At 40.3% G+C, this 16,535-nt stretch overlaps 2 protein-coding genes across 2 annotated transcripts; both read left to right on the forward strand.

The window, feature by feature from the left end:
- The first annotated feature begins 2,160 nt into the window (after window positions 1-2,160).
- LOC310992096 (serine/threonine-protein phosphatase 2A catalytic subunit alpha isoform-like) lies at window positions 2,161-7,231 on the forward strand. The gene is made up of 7 exons (XM_083980076.1): window positions 2,161-3,315; window positions 3,768-3,977; window positions 4,052-4,225; window positions 4,310-4,399; window positions 4,764-4,925; window positions 5,680-5,798; window positions 5,937-7,231. Exons 1-7 carry the CDS (start codon window positions 3,214-3,216, stop codon window positions 6,007-6,009), a joined length of 930 nt encoding a protein of 309 aa, XP_083836202.1. The 5' UTR covers window positions 2,161-3,213; the 3' UTR covers window positions 6,010-7,231.
- A 178-nt stretch (window positions 7,232-7,409) lies between these two features.
- sfxn1 (sideroflexin 1) lies at window positions 7,410-16,348 on the forward strand. The gene is made up of 11 exons (XM_083980573.1): window positions 7,410-7,543; window positions 9,476-9,645; window positions 9,748-9,918; window positions 10,244-10,342; window positions 10,454-10,529; window positions 10,888-10,973; window positions 11,066-11,193; window positions 11,318-11,367; window positions 11,653-11,702; window positions 12,520-12,567; window positions 12,756-16,348. The coding sequence occupies exons 2-11, from the start codon at window positions 9,482-9,484 to the stop codon at window positions 12,850-12,852; spliced, it is 969 nt and encodes a 322-aa protein (XP_083836699.1). The 5' UTR covers window positions 7,410-7,543; window positions 9,476-9,481; the 3' UTR covers window positions 12,853-16,348.
- Window positions 16,349-16,535: the final 187 nt, after the last annotated feature.

Raw genomic sequence — 16,535 nt, forward strand, 5'->3', positions numbered from 1 at the left:
ACTCAGTCATTTGACACCAACTGCAGATGACTCACCTTTTGCTCCAAGAGAGCAAATCAAATTGTCAGAATACTGGCATGTGTTTTGTTGTTGTTGTTTGTTTTGTTTTTTCCCCCCTTCTCTTCTCTGCAACACATGCATTTTCAGAAAATGTTGTTAATTCGCTAGGTGATTGCCATCATTATAAGAAATAAATACATAGTATAAATACAACGTTTCTAAGTCCTGTTTGTTCTGTTGAAAAGCCACCCATAGAGGGTTTATAGGATATGTCCAACACTTTGGAGATCAACATAAAACTGTTTGTTTTCACAATAATGATATTTTTTTTAATCTGTTGTTCATAGCAATAGTGTTCAGTAAAACCTTTACAAAGTGCTTCTCTGATTTAAAAAACAACAACAACTGTATAATTTAAATGCATCCAACCGATGTCAGCACAAAAACATATATTGCTTTCCTTGTTTTGAAAAATGAAACAGTTCCATCTTCACCAAAACATATTTGTGCCAAGAGTAGAAAAATAACAACTGTGCCATGATATTTTATTTAGTGGTCAGAAGCTGTCTGCTTGCATGGCTGCAAAACTAACCATGAGTGTTTGTGGAAGTAAAAAAGAACTAATTAAGAGCAATCATTATGTATATAGGCTATCTATTTACATGATTTCAACTGGCCACCTGGGGGCATAGGAACCCTATCAAGCTAAAAACTTGATTTAGTATAACCTAATAAAATTATTATAGCTAACAGATTTAGTATGTCCGTGAAGGTTCTCAGTCATCCAGGTCATCTTATTCTTGTGGGGTTGTAGTAAAAAAGCAGGACGAAAAGAGGTCCAGTTGCTTTTTTACTACAACTCCTAACAGATTTAGGTTATGTTTGCTCTGATGATCTCTACCAACTCCTGTGGAATTAAATGTTTAATTTCCTTTCTTCATCAGCTAGGCATTGTCTGCTGTTTGGTATGGGGCAGGTGTACCACTTTTACCTGAGTTTCTCTCTCTCTCTCTCTCTCTCCATGAAATCGGTAACTTTTCAACTTTGAAAAGTTAAAATTTAAACTATATTTAATTGCTGTTTTTTAAGTAGCCAGGAATCAAAGAAAGTTTAAAATGACAAGAAATGATGTTGTGCCATCTCAGGCTGTGAAATTCCATATTTTATTACAGTTTTAATGTTTTCCTAATCTTGTCAACCCTGTTACCGACATAAACTTTACAATATACAGTATTTCTAATTAGAGTTTATTGAGAATTTTTTCTATATATAGTTTTAATTATAATGGTAACAGTTGAATTACCATTTTTTAAAAACATTTTTATCAAATTAATGACAACAACATGGTTGACGTTATGGTAACAACAGGGTTGACAAGAGTAATAGATGACAGGACACACATTCTATTGTCTACACTGTAAAGGTAACAGGGTTGACTATTTCAAGCTAATTTGCCCATTGATAGCTGAAATAAATGCTAGCTAAAGGGCAAGCTATGTGCTTTGAAAGGTAATTACCTGTAGATATTGATTATATTATGAGAAATAGAAAATTGTTTAGATTTATATGTTAAAAAGTGGTAACAGGGTTGACGTTGTATGCTTGTCCCCCCCTGTCCAACCTTGAAAAAACATCAAAAATAGCACATAGGCTAAGAGATGAGAGAAAGCTACTTGTTACTGAGCTGTTAGCATCCTGGGTAAGAGATGATGCAAACTCCTGTCAACCATGTCAAATCTGGGATGTACCATTGTTTTTTTTTTTAGGGTTTTTTGGTTAGGGTAACAGGGTTGACATAAAATCAGGGGACACCGATAAATTGGTAAATATTTATAATAATTAATATATATTATTACCAAAAACTCTGTTTTACAATAAGATCATACTTATAACAATATGTAAATGTGAACGTTTTAACATTTTGCCAACATTTTACAAATTAAAAGTCCTGTTGACGTACAACAACAACAGTGAGGGACAGGCCAAAAACCTCACCCTCATCAGCATAAAAGTCATTTTAATTATTTAAAATTATATTTAATTGACTTTAATTTGATGTTATAGTAAGGAGAGAAGACATGGTAATGTTATATTTTTAAATTACATATTAATTTGTTGTTATCATAATTTGATGACTGATTACTTCTTGGGGACGCAAAAGTTACCGATTTCATGGAATGACCCCTCTCTCTCTCTCTCTCTCTGAAAAAAACATCTCCCTGCTCCTGCTGAGCACATCTGCATCCATGTTATCACTAGAACATTAATAAATCAGTGGTCTGTGAACACCAAACAACAACCTCATTTGATATATATATTTCTCTCTTTTTTGCCACACTGAGGGACAACACAGATAGCTGACTTTCTCCGTTGTCTTAATTTTACTAACAGTTAACTACCACCACTGATGAGTTGACGTTAGCCACCTAGCCTGGTGCCAGCTAACTGTTCCAATCAGCACCAAGCTAACCTGTCCACACACAGTATTTTTCTTTATTTATGTCTACGGGTACCATATGTGTTATTACCTGACTTATTTGTTCACATGTACTCACCTGGCAGGCGTGTCAGACAGGTGTTGTTTCTGTGTTTTTGGTAACGGTTAGTCCTGACAGTTTCACCGCCAGTAGGGGGCAACGCAACCATCAATTTTACTTAAATATTAACAATATCCACACAAAAAAAAACACGACAACAACAAGAACACGAGGAAACGTGAGCTAAATTGAAGTAAAGGTCAATCTAAATCAACTTGTTTTGACAAATTACCTATTTTTTTGTTTATCATTTTAAACTCTCCTCGAGGGATGTACAGCTGGGGTCCAATGACGTAGTTCGGACCACAGCACGCGGGGCTGGGTCTGCTGTTTCACAGTCTGCGTGACACACTTCTCTTTACGGTCTATGGACACACTGGTGGTCTGTCAACAAGGAGGAGTAGATATTATTTTCTGTATCATGTAAACTTCAACTCTTTGGTCCCCACTAAGCTGCAGGGACGCAGGAGCAGGTGACGCATTCGTCTTCGCAGAGCGCGCGCACACACACACACACGCACATACACAGCACATACACGCACTGCGAATGACCACAGAGCTTATTATTGCTAGGAAGTAACCAACCAACCGGGGCCCGTCAACACGAAATAACGAGAGGTTTTCACAAGGAATAATTATAAGGCTGGTCGGCTCGCTAGCTGACAGCAAACCAGGCATGGACGACAAGTCATTCACCAAGGAGTTGGACGGATGGATTGAACAACTGAACGAGTGCAAACAGCTCACAGAGAACCAGGTCAAAGTCCTATGCGAAAAGGTAAGGTTTGCGCAGGGAGGCAGACGAGCTATTAGTGAACCATGTTTACTCCCCCCCTCGTCCGTTAGCCGTAACATCTCTGGGCCGAGCGGAGGTGTTGTCCGGACTAACGTTAGCTAATGCATGTGGCCTTGTCTTGGTGAACACCATTTGGCTGCAGCTCCATGCAACCTACACTGCTAAAAGGAGCCCACTCGGCGAGAAGATGGAGGGGGGATGCCTGCAAATATGTTTTCCCTAGCTACGCCCACTCTTGGTGCCTCTTCACCACTGGAGCACACCGACTCTATCACAGCAAACTGTATTATATTCAGCCATAGCCTGGATGGATGTTCACTGTTTGACTTTAATACGTTTTGTTTACAGCACACACACCCCTGTGCCTCCACACACTGCACCATAGCTCCGCGTTACCTGTTAATCAGCAGCATCATGTGTGTTTGTCTTGCAAGGCCAAGGAGATCCTGACGAAGGAGTCCAATGTGCAGGAGGTCAGATGTCCAGTGACAGTCTGTGGAGATGTCCATGGTCAGTTCCATGACCTCATGGAGTTGTTTAAGATAGGAGGGAAGTCTCCAGACACCAACTACCTCTTCATGGGAGACTATGTGGACAGAGGCTATTACTCTGTGGAGACGGTCACACTCCTGGTTTCACTGAAGGTACAAATGTCTCCAAAACCTGCAAATTGGCCCAGTTTTGTTGCGCTTTACGAATGCATATTTTTCTTTTGTAGGTACGTTTTCGTGAAAGAATCACAATTCTCAGAGGGAACCATGAGAGCAGACAGATCACACAAGTGTATGGCTTCTACGACGAGTGCTTGAGGAAATATGGAAATGCCAATGTTTGGAAGTACTTCACAGATCTGTTTGACTACCTGCCCCTCACTGCCCTTGTAGATAACCAGGTGAGGCTGCTGAATCGCCATTTGCCTCCTGTGCTGAACCACTAACAGCATTTGTGTATTCACATTTATGCTCTATTCTTTAAGATTTTCTGTCTCCATGGAGGACTTTCCCCTTCTATTGACACACTGGAACACATCAGAGCGCTGGATCGCTTGCAGGAGGTTCCTCATGAGGTAAATTCAGTCCATAGAAAATACCACTGTGATTTCAATAAAGACACTTGCTGTCATGGCATTTGGGTGTTTTAAACATTGATATAAAAAGGTGTACAGGGGAGTATAGCAGCAATAATTATCTAACAAACTTGCATTATTATATTATATTATATATTATTTAATTATAGAAGAAACTGAAGTCCTCGCCCTATTTGAACCTGGCATTGTGTGGCCAATGACTTTAATCAAACAAAACAAGAAGTCTGAGCATGTCAGCTTGGCCTGTGAAAAAATTGTGATGGACATTTTCCACAACTCCCTGACAGTTGTGGAATGCATGTTCAATATACTAAACGGCAATTGTATTTCTTTCCTGTTTCAGGGTCCGATGTGTGATTTGTTATGGTCAGACCCAGATGATCGTGGTGGTTGGGGCATCTCACCCCGTGGTGCAGGTTACACCTTCGGGCAGGACATTTCAGAAACTTTCAACCATGCAAACGGGCTAACTTTGGTCTCGAGAGCCCACCAGCTGGTGATGGAGGTACTTTATCTTTGTGTACACTGCCAGTCTCAGACCCCCCCCCCCTGCAGCCAAACTAACTCATAATGTTCTTTCCACAATGGAGATGAAACATTATTTGGAAAGTTTGTTCCAACATTGATGCAAGATTTCCCACAGATGTGGTGCACCAGTAGTTTGTTGTGCTCTCACCTTCTGTTAAAGTTGCACATTGTGCTGCTTCTCCATCATCTGAGGCTACTGTCTATTCCTTTTCTTCTCATGTTTCTGGTCATTATATAACTGCAGGATGAGCCCCTGACTACAATCTGACAGCAATATACAGTATTACTTACTCTTCTATAGTATTATCATAAAAATCCATTATGGGCTGTAGTAACACTCACAGTCCGTCACTGCCTTTGCACAGATAGAGGGTTTGTAAATCCTTAACAAAAATTGGGGCACCTGTAGGGATTGTTTCCACTCATTTTCAAGACTTTGTTTACCTCTAATTTGAAAAAAAAAAAAAAAAAAGCATTTCCGTTATATTAAAATGTTGTTGTTGATGTTCTTTCCGTTTTTAACTCCTTGTGTACCATTTAAGGTTATTCACTAGACTTGAACTACTTATATTTCAATAAATCTGGGAAAATGGGGGTGCTGTAAAACATTTGACTGGTGGTAGATCTTCTGAAAATGATTAATTCTTCCCTAGGGGACGCTCCAGATTCAGTCATGACCTGACATGTTGTTAACTAAAAATAACTGCCGTGCATCTAATCTCTTCATCTAGGGTTATAATTGGTGCCACGACCGCAATGTAGTGACGATCTTCAGTGCACCAAACTATTGTTATCGTTGTGGAAACCAAGCAGCAATCATGGAACTTGATGACACATTGAAATATTCCTTGTAAGTTATTGTTGTTATTATTATTATTGTTGTTGTCATACAAATGTTTCTGTTTAGATGGACTTTTGAACTTTAAATATATTAGTACTGACAAGAAATCTCAAAAGTGAGTTGATAAATCCTGCCCTCTTGTTATAGCCTACAGTTTGATCCCGCACCACGCAGAGGAGAACCCCATGTGACGCGGCGTACTCCCGACTATTTCCTGTAAGGATCACTGGTGAGGATGGCAACAGGCTACACAGAGGCTTGACAAAAGAAACATTCATTATCCCATGGACCAAAAGAAATGTGTGCCATAATCACAATGAGAATCCAAACTATCACAGCTAGTTAAATACCACCATCCTGTCGACTTTTTCCTCTCTGTGCATGATGTTTTTATTGCTAGAAATGATTGCTACTATGAACATTACTGTCACAACACCTGCTGGTTTGTCAGGAAAAGTGAATGAACTAATGCTGAGAATAACAACTAAATGTAAGTAATCTTTGTGTTAAGGTGTTAATAATGACCGGAGTGTGTTGACATACGGTATATAAGCTGCATCTTTCACTTGGCATGGCCTCAAATCAAAGGTTGCAGTAAATATAATGTGAATTTGTTTCTTTTTGTAATTGAAGCGCAGCAGTTTATTTTGTGAAGTGAGCTGATAGGGTTAGTTGTCAGAAAATAATATGTTCTCTTTGCACTTTTGTATTTGATTTTTATCACATGGCACTGACAGACTACGTTCTTTTTTATACCCTGTTAAAGTGTAAGTAGCTCTCTTTCTGCTCTGCTGTCTCCTATGAGAGTTAATGTAATTCATTTAAACAGGCAATATTGGTACGAATGACATCAGTTGTAAAAACAAATATATATCTATAACAACTAAATGTTTTGCAGCCACAGCTACACAAAATAAAGACTGAAGTTGCTTCGTCATTTACTTCCTCTAGGTACAGTTTGTGGCATTATTTGTAACAGCTCTGACCAGTCACCACTAGGTGGAAACAGACACCCAAAGACAGCCAGATAAGATAATCAGTGTGTGATAAGCAGGATTAGTGTGAGTGTGCAGGAAATTGGCTAATTTTATTTATTTGTCTTTTTTATTGTAAGCACAAGCATTTGATGTATCATGATTTTTTTAAACCTGGAAAGGGACAAGGCTGCTGGTGGTTTGCAATACAAGCACATAGTCTACTAATTTTGCTTTTAAATTTGTTTCATGTGTTCTCTTGTGTTATTTATTTATTTATTTTTGTGGATCTAAGAAATGTGTTCACTGACATTAATGTCAGACTATTGTTTTGTGTAGGTGTGTGTGAGAAAATCCTGCAAAGTTTTACCAGTTATTAATGATTTACTGCCTGTGAGTCAATGTAGCGACAATGTCAGAGCATTAACGGATGTGGAGCTCAGCTTGCTGATGAAAATAAAAGCCTCAATCAAAGGATGAAATGAAATGAAACTCAGTGTGTCACCGTGTGATGTTAGCCAGTAGATTTGATGGTTTTATAGAAGAGTAGAAAATCTTGTCTTTTCAGCACTTTTTTTCCCATGTGAGCCTTTAAAATGACCCCTGCAGTGTTGTTCCTGTGTGAGTGGCCGCTCGGAAACAGGACTTTTACTTCCTCAGTGAGGTTCCTGCAGCTGGGGGATGTGCCTGTGTGCGCTGTGCTGACGCTGCTGCATGTTAAATTAGCTGGCTGCAGCCTTTCAGGGACACCTCTTGCGGACCGCCGGAGCCCACAGTGCAGTAAGTACCCTGCCTACATTTCTTTAAAAAAATAAAATAATAATGAACAATCCATCCAGACATCAGAGGACATCAAAAGGAAAAACGATCATCGTGCACTTGTGTGTCAGATTAGAGGGGGGAACTGATCAGTCGCGTCTGGCTCCTTGCAGAAGCCTGTTTAGACGTGTGGATGTGGCAGGCTGATACTAGTTGAATCTGGGGCGCACATCTGGACAGATGTCGTGTCTAATTATCCGTTTATAAATGTTGATGGGTTTTTTGTTTTGTTTTTTCATCGTCTGGTAAAGGCTCTGGCGCTTTTGCTTCAGATGCAGAGACACCTCCAGTTACAGTCCAGATTTGACTGGTCTACGTCGGGTCGAACAATTAACCGTATCCAGTCACAGAGCGTGTTTACCTCGCGACCACGGCCACAGAGCTGCCTTCATACTACATGTCAGATGCACAGTAAATTGGGGGGTTAAAAATGCCTTTGATTGGATGCTGCCTATAGGATTTAAGATGATGTCTTTAATTGTGAGGGGTTGTTGTGAATCGCAGGTTAATGTGTAGCCACGCAAACCGCCTTTGATTGGCTGAGAGTGAGGGCAGAGGCAGTTGATGGGTTTAAAGATCAGAGGCCGTGTCAGTCCAAAGTTCAGTCCTCTGATATAACCTTCACTAGTCACATTGTAATGTATTAATATTGTCCTTTAACCAGTCTGGGTTTTACGTCAGCCAGTGTCCTGCAGCCTCTGTACTGACCACCTCGCTGTGATTTAGTGTTTTATTGGATAAGCCCAGAGAAGGGGGTGTTTTGTTGCCATCTCGTGAGAACCCCATGGAGTTTAATTCAATTTAAAGAGACAGCACGTCTCTTGCACTAGACGTCCCCGCCAGCTAACAGGAGACAAGTCTGTTCTCTTGTCAATCCAGCAGCCATCTTTGGTGCAATTTCAGGTGGAGTTTCATCGCCCTGCTGCACATTCATGCATCCAGACCATGCTGTGCTGTCTGTGTCTCCCTCAGTCTCCCAATGGAGCATGGAACAAAATGGTTAAAAACCAGATCAGACTGGGTTACAATGACCCCTACACACTGGGAGGAATGAGCATGCTGCAGGCACATTCACAAAGCTGATGTTTTTGATAGTGCTGGGTCTATTCATTGCAGGCCAGTCTTATCTGGTTCCTGATTGTGGAATCATAAATGCGTAAAGCTTTAATGAAATACCCACTAGTAGTAGATGACATATTAAAAACCAAATGTTGCATAACATCACTGTACTTCACTCATGATACTCCAACACAATCTGTAGTAGTTTAATGATAGAGTAAGAAATACTACGTTTAGTTGTTCACGACATACAAGCAAAGGGCTTTGTCACTTTGCCAGAGCTGCTTTTCAGCCACACTCTGGGTTGGGGGGGGGTTGGTGTGTGCTCATAATAGGCCTTTGCAGTTTACCGCTTCACAACCCTTGTGTCAGGTCAGCCATCACCATAGCAACATTATGCTGAATTAACAGCATGGCAATCCAGAAAGAAAGCATTTTTTCAGTCCTCCTCCACTGACTTGTGTCTGCAAAAAGAAAACAAGGGCTGGAGGGGCTGGAAGCTCCTGGGGTGAAGGCTGGAGCAGGGCCCTCGGTTCCAGGAAAAAATATCAGTATCAATTAGCCTTACACTGTGCAGCTGCAAAACATTGAGATAACTAGGCCTCAGTTGTTGAGGATCGAGTACGAACAGTTTGTGCTTTAATTTAGCACGTTTGTATCAGATTGTTTTGCTTGCATTGCTTTGTATCCCTGCTTCCATTTTATTTTTTACCCCAGAAGATGGTTAGCCTACTGGAAAATCACTGAGGCATGAACCCTATATACTCTATGTACATATTTGTTGTATATTGACAGAAACCTGATATGATTATTGTAATATTTTCTTTTCCTCAGATAAACATGGCAGCAGAGCTATCCACTTCCATAAACATCAAGGAGCCCCGGTGGGACCAGAGCACATTTGTAGGTCGGGCTAAACATTTTTTCACCGTCACAGACCCCAGGAACATCCTCCTCACCAACGAACAACTAGCCCACTCGCACAAAATCATCACCGACTACAGGTAAATCAGGCCACAGCTACAAAGTCAGTGGCAATTTATCAATAACCAAAATCGGATCCATTGCTGTCACTAGATGATGTTTGCTTCTTTGCCATCCTGCAGGCAAGGTATAGTCTCTCCAGGGCTGACAGAGGATGAACTGTGGAGAGCCAAATATATTTTTGACTCGGCTTTCCATCCTGATACCGGGGAGAAGATGATCCTGATTGGCCGCATGTCAGCGCAGGTTCCTATGAACATGACGATCACTGGATGCATGATGACATTTTACAAGTGAGCACCTGGTTTTGGAGTATTTAAGTGACCCAGCATCAAACTTTTACATTTATGATTATTAGGCTACTGTTACTATTCCTATGGCTGCTACTTAAACTATTACCATTACTAAGAGGGAAACTAGGAAACTTAATGATATGTTACAGTAGGGAAATCTTGATACTTGTTCTTAGCCAACAGTATTCCTACAATTTAATCCACTTCTCTATATTGGACTGATTTGACTAATTGCTGTATATTTCTGATTGGATTAGGGTTAGGGTTAAAATAATCCTAACCCCACCCCTTCTTCATTATAACTTGACTTTTTTAAATCTTGCAGATCGACTCCGGCTGTGTTGTTCTGGCAGTGGATCAATCAGTCCTTCAACGCAATAGTCAACTACACCAACAGGAGCGGCGATGCTCCGATCACAGTCAGGTAAGGGGCAGACATGTCGGTGCAGACACTGGCTCCAGTTAACCCTTAACTCTCAAGTTTTTGTGTGGACAGTTTTTTGTGTGATGTGACCGGTGACTCTTTTGTTTGCAGTCAGCTTGGCACAGCTTATGTGTCTGCCACCACAGGGGCAGTTGCCACCGCTCTAGGACTAAATGCACTAACAAAGGTATCAGTTCATCTAACCCCATTCCACATCTCATTTTAATGCATTGACCTCAGCCGCATGGGTGTGCTGACGTGAAGTTAGCCACGCACAAGTCTCTTTGTCATAGAGGAGCGATATTATTTACAGGGTCATGCTCTGTAATCACCATGTTGTCATGCCAGCTTTTATAGTGACTTTGTGTTGGTACATCCTGATTGATTGTAGAAAAGCCTTACGTACATTATCTGAAATAAAACCTGTAATAACTTTAGGTCTCTTCTGGCCTCAAAGGTGAAATTGGTTGTGCTGTCAGGATACAGCATAGCCAAGTGTTTCACATCCTTCCTCCTGTTTTTATGCCTCCTCTCTCCCGCTGTAGCATGTGTCACCTCTGTTTGGACGGTTTGTTCCGTTTGCTGCTGTAGCTGCAGCTAACTGCATCAACATCCCGCTGATGAGACAAAGGTAAGGAGCAATGTCAACACATAAAAGGACACTACTAAAACCCTCATTTGGATTCCTCCTCTGACTTGATTTGCTTTTACTCTTGTCCTCAGAGAACTTCAACACGGTATTCCTATAACAGATGAGAACGACAACAGGTTAGGAGAGTCGACGAAAGCTGCGCAGCAGGCTATCTCTCAGGTTGTGGTCTCCAGGATTCTCATGGCTTCTCCAGGAATGGGTATGAACATCTGTGTGTCACCTGCTGAGAGTTTCTTAACTAAGACAAAATACAAAAAGTGTCAAACCATCATCCTGTAGTTGTAGAATTTTACCTGCCAATGCAATATCTTGTGTCATTTCAGCTATCCCCCCGTTTCTAATGAACCACTTGGAGAAGAAGGCCTTTCTGAGGGTAGGCATATCTCTGAATTAGTTTCCATCCATTAAGGCACAAACCACAGAGGAATACACCTGCTGCGCTAATCTCTTTAACTTCATCTGCCAATCATTTCAAATACTCTGACGCTTTCATCAAATTGGTGGGAACCTGACGTTCCACACTGTCTCTGCCACTTGGCTCCTTTTAGTAATCACACATCAGAGGAATGAAAAGCACTGACAACATGAGGCCACTCTAGTATGGGAATTCACCACTGCTTTTGTGCCCCTCATTCGTTTTTCTGCCTGGTCTTTTCAGAAGTTCCCATGGATGAGTGCACCTATTCAAGTCAGCTTGGTGGGATTCTGGTGAGTTGTCAGAGATGGCCCACCCGATAAGCCGCCATGTGAAATTCCTTTGAAATGTCACACTAAGATGCTGTAACGAGGACAGGAATACGAAGATTTATATCCCTGAATGTTTCTGCACAGGTTATTGTCAGGTATCTCCCAGAGAATGTGTTCGTAAGAGTTGTGGGTTCACTATGATGAAATTTTCAGCCTTGTAATCATTATTAATACAGATCCTATCTTTTGCTCTTGACAATGATACATTAGGTATCATTCCTCATGTTTCACTGATGTTTCCTGGCTCCGCTTTGTGACGTAGACCTCAGAGCAGCCAATTAAAACAGTGTAACAGTCCTTTAGTTCTGCTCTGCTGTAATCACAATGATGTCAGCAGCACATCCTGCCAAGAGTGTGTCCCATTGAGTGCCTACAAACACAATATGGTACGACTGCTACCGCTATTTGATTTATATGCGGATTATTTCCTTGATTAACAGATGAAACTTTGCATTAGGGCTGCATCTAGTATCCATTGTCACAGGTGGCATTTTCAAATAGTGGTTAGGGTAACAGGGTTAGGGTTAAACCGTTCAACACAAAGATAGTAAATGTCAAATGGAATGAAATGGGGAAACTGAAAAAATATATATCGATTGATTGATAATTGATGAATTGTCTAAGAGTTTCAGTGCTGCAGAGATGATAAAGTTTGTAGATGTGAAAGAAACAAATTCAATTTACTTTCAGGAATATTTTTAGGCAGTTAAGTGACATTAGAAAAATAAGTTCTGCACTGCTTCCACGTGTGTTTGAAAGATCAGAGTTTGTCTTTCAGCCTGGTGTTTGCCACTCCACTGTGCTGCGCATTGTTCCCTCAGAAGAGGTGAGTGAAGCCTTTATCACTGACACTGAGATACCAGAAGCCAATCAGATCGTTGCCTTCTCTTTAGTTCAATACATGCCGAGTTAGCGTGATTCTTTTCCGCCTGAACTGTTGCATAATACGCCTACACTACGTGTTTGACCCATTGACCCCTCTGCGATTTCTCCCCCTTCCTCCCCCTGATCCAGCTCTATGTCCGTCAGCCGCTTGGAGCCCGAGCTGCAGGAGAAAATCCGGGCCAACCACCCAGGAGTGGAGAGGGTCTACTTCAACAAAGGGCTATGAGTGTGCAGCCCCCTCATCCAATCACTGCCATAACACAGCTGCAGGCTCAGTCCTCGCCTCTGCCAGCCCTCCTCATTCAGTGTGCCAAAGTTAAGTTTGTGTCTCCTCATTTCCACCATTCAGATGGGTATTGGAGGACTCCCTCTCTCAGTCAGTCTCTTTGTGACGAGATGTTTGCTTTTGTTAATGTGACTTTCTTGTAACTGCTAGAGAAGATTTTCTCCGACAGGGCCGGATGAAAAGTATGATTAGTATCACAATGGATAAAACGGCCTGAATAAGATTATTTTTAAGTGGACTTTTTTTTTTCCTGTGCAGTATATATTTTTCATATTGGTCACTTGTTGATCGTATGTTGCCGCCAAATCATTTTCATAGTCTCCTAATGAAGATTGGTGGGCACTTTACTTCGTATCTGCATTACAACAGATCACAATCAGATCTTAACACTTACCAGTCCTCTGAAAGACCTCCGCAGTTCATGCATTTGCCAAATCTCTACTCACACGTTTCCTAGACCTCTTATCAACGATTGCAACCTCGGTCTCTTTACATGTTTCCATCCACACATTTTTATTCGCATTAAGCAATATCGAATTAAAAATGCCTTATGGAAACAGTAAAATTTTATTAAATATCATGAATATCGATAAAAAAAAGTTAATACGGTCGATCTCATCGGATTTTCTCTTGATCGATACAAAGTTACTGCAACAAATGCTGATAGAAACAGTTCTTTGCCGAATAAATGTAAGTTGCAATCATGTTTTATGTCAGTTCTGCTACATAGGCCTATTCCCAGCTGTCCAAAGACATGGAGGGAGTAAACAAAGAAATATGCAGGTGTACAGGTGACTGACTGGCTTCATATGAAGTGTCACAATCTCCCGATCACAAACCACAGGTGGCAGGTCTCTCTGGTGTCTGTATAATTTAACACGTGGTGCATCTGCATCAAAACGGTGTTTACACGCCACGGTCTTCTGATGACAGTGGTTTCCAGGCAACGATTCCAGCAGCTCATCACATTTGGCCTGCGTGCAGCCTGACCTCCGATGATCAGTTAAGATGAAGGATGGATGTCTTTCTATTTTGTGATTTATTACAAAAATGAATGGAAACACCTTAAATAAGTAAGTTAAAGAAAACAATTCGACACACCAATAGATCGCAAAACGGCACACAACGTCATTACGCACAGCTTTTTATTCGATTTAAAGGACTCAGATGGAAACACACTTGAACCAGCATTATTTGCATTTGTATTTTTTATCGATATTTAGATAATTCGATTGCCAGGTGGATGGAAACATGGTTACTGTTTGAAAGAATTTCACTTTAACTTACTCTAATTCAGAATCACTTTTGCCACATGAGTGACATTCAACAAGCCATGAGGCCTCATTAATCTGAAAGCAATCCTCCAGGGATCCACCCTATAAAATGTGACACTAAGATGGTGGGAACCATCGATGGGCCAACACGGTGCTATTTGATGTCTTAATAATCAGTGTTTATCGTTCTATTTATTCTGCTCATCAAACATGCATGAACAAACCTCTCCTCATATGAGCATGGTGGGATTTAACCATGGCGTCTCTGAAAAACTAACTTTTCTGTATTTGTAGTCACACTGAGGCTACGTTCAGGAGAGCAAACAAAAATAATCATTTCAGCAAAAACGCGCTGGTTCTGATTTCTGTAATCTCCAGTAGCCAGTCAGTCAGGATAATCTGATCACAGTATTTGTTCTTGCTAAAATTCAATAACTTATTCATGCCTTATTCAGACTAGTATGGTTCTGTCTTTTACAACTTAATGCAGCATCCTAAGAAGTTTGATTATTACCACACGATGTGGCACATTTTAGATTGATGTGGCAGTATTATCATATTGTTTTGAAGGTGTTGTCGTACATTTGTTGTCTACGTTGGATAAAGATAGGCTCAGTATTGGGGGTTAAACTGGCATTGTTCTCACCATATTTTTTCTTAAGACATGAATGGTATACAGAATGACCCATACGACCAATATCTGTTAAAAGTGTTATTGTAACATTCAGTCCAGTGGAACATAATGCAGAATTGCTTTAATCTCATCCTGGCGAGGTTCAGGGATGTGTGAACTCCCAGCGGAAACTTCAGATCAGCAAAGAACCTCCTGCTTTGTGTTTCATTGTATTTTGTTCTGAAAGTGAGGAACATGCACACTTTAGTTATTTCATGCAGTTGCATCAGCACACACACTATCACAGAGCTGTGGCCAGGCCAGGCTAGTAGATCAAGCAGGTGCAGTGTCATGTTGAAGCATTTGTTGTGCACCTTTGCTGCAGGAAGTCAGTATTCAGATGATCTTGTCAGTCTGGTATATTTGGAGACAGGTGTGTGTGTAAACTCTGCTGTATCAGCCTGAGTATTAGATTGCGTTCTGCCATCTTTTCCCTCTGGCATATGAAGCTCATGCACCTTATTAACAGCTACTGTATTAAGTTCAATTGTAAACACTGTACAACATGTCAGATTTGTCATTAGATATTTTGAAATCAGGGATGAGGGTGAAAGTGATGGACTGAAGCCACATAACTCGCAAGAAGTATTTAAATCTTTGACCAACCTATCCTCATTTTGAAACTTTAAATGATTTTAAATGTACTTTAAGGACCCAGTGTATGTTGAAATCATTTGGTCCAATTAATGCAAATGTTTACATTTTTTTTTTTAAATTTGAAAACATCACATGCTTGTGAAATGAATTGATTTGCTTTCATTGCATCCTCTGCTCATCATGGTGTGTGATTTCCGTAAGGTGTTTAATGTTTAATATACTGTAAATCTACTGATATATATACATATATATATATTGCTGTAAAAGTAACTTTATTTTAAGTGGTCAGTGTTTCCAGAGAGAGATGTTGGAGTCAGAGCTGTTCCCTAGCTGGTTTGAAGTGAAGTTTGTTATTCTAGTGTTCAAGGTAACTGAATGTAGCATTTCCCAATTACAGCTGTTTTATGGTGCATTAGTCCAGAAAAGCACAATGTTATAACAGATTTTAAATGCTGCACATTTTTAAAACTTGTTAAACCTGTTCAGTTTCCTGACCACAGATGCTTTTCAGTAAATTGTTGATCGTGTGGCTTGAGAAGAGATGATACATATTAAATTAACTTTGGTAGACATTATTTCTGAGCATTAACCTCTGATTGTGTCTAATAAAAGTTAACCCCCCCCACACACACACACATACACACAGCGTTTAACTGAAATCTTAAATGAACATATTCACAAGCTTCAAACTACCAAATCAAATGAAATATCACTTCAGCCAAAGCGATAGAAAGCGACTAGAAAAAAAATTAAAGTCATTTCCAGTTTGCATTAATTGAAATGAATATTTTTTAAATAGATGGCAATAAAGGTTATTTGATTTGTTTTGCAGTACACTGGGGTGATGTAATGTTTAGACTAACTGGATGAAATAAAAGTTGATGAAATCTTGTATCTGGTGTTTATTTATGTGAACACGTGTCTCTACAGCACCATCTTCTGGTTTAAACCAAACACAGCATTGAGACCTTACAAAAGCGTTTTTATTCCAAGGCACATCATGTTCAGGACTATACATGGTAGCAAGCATGGACTCAATTTAACTGCACACAGATCTCAAGTCCTATGGACGTCTTTAC

This window comes from Trachurus trachurus (assembly GCF_905171665.1).
Source record: "Trachurus trachurus genome assembly, chromosome: 10".
Taxonomy (NCBI): domain Eukaryota; kingdom Metazoa; phylum Chordata; class Actinopteri; order Carangiformes; family Carangidae; genus Trachurus; species Trachurus trachurus.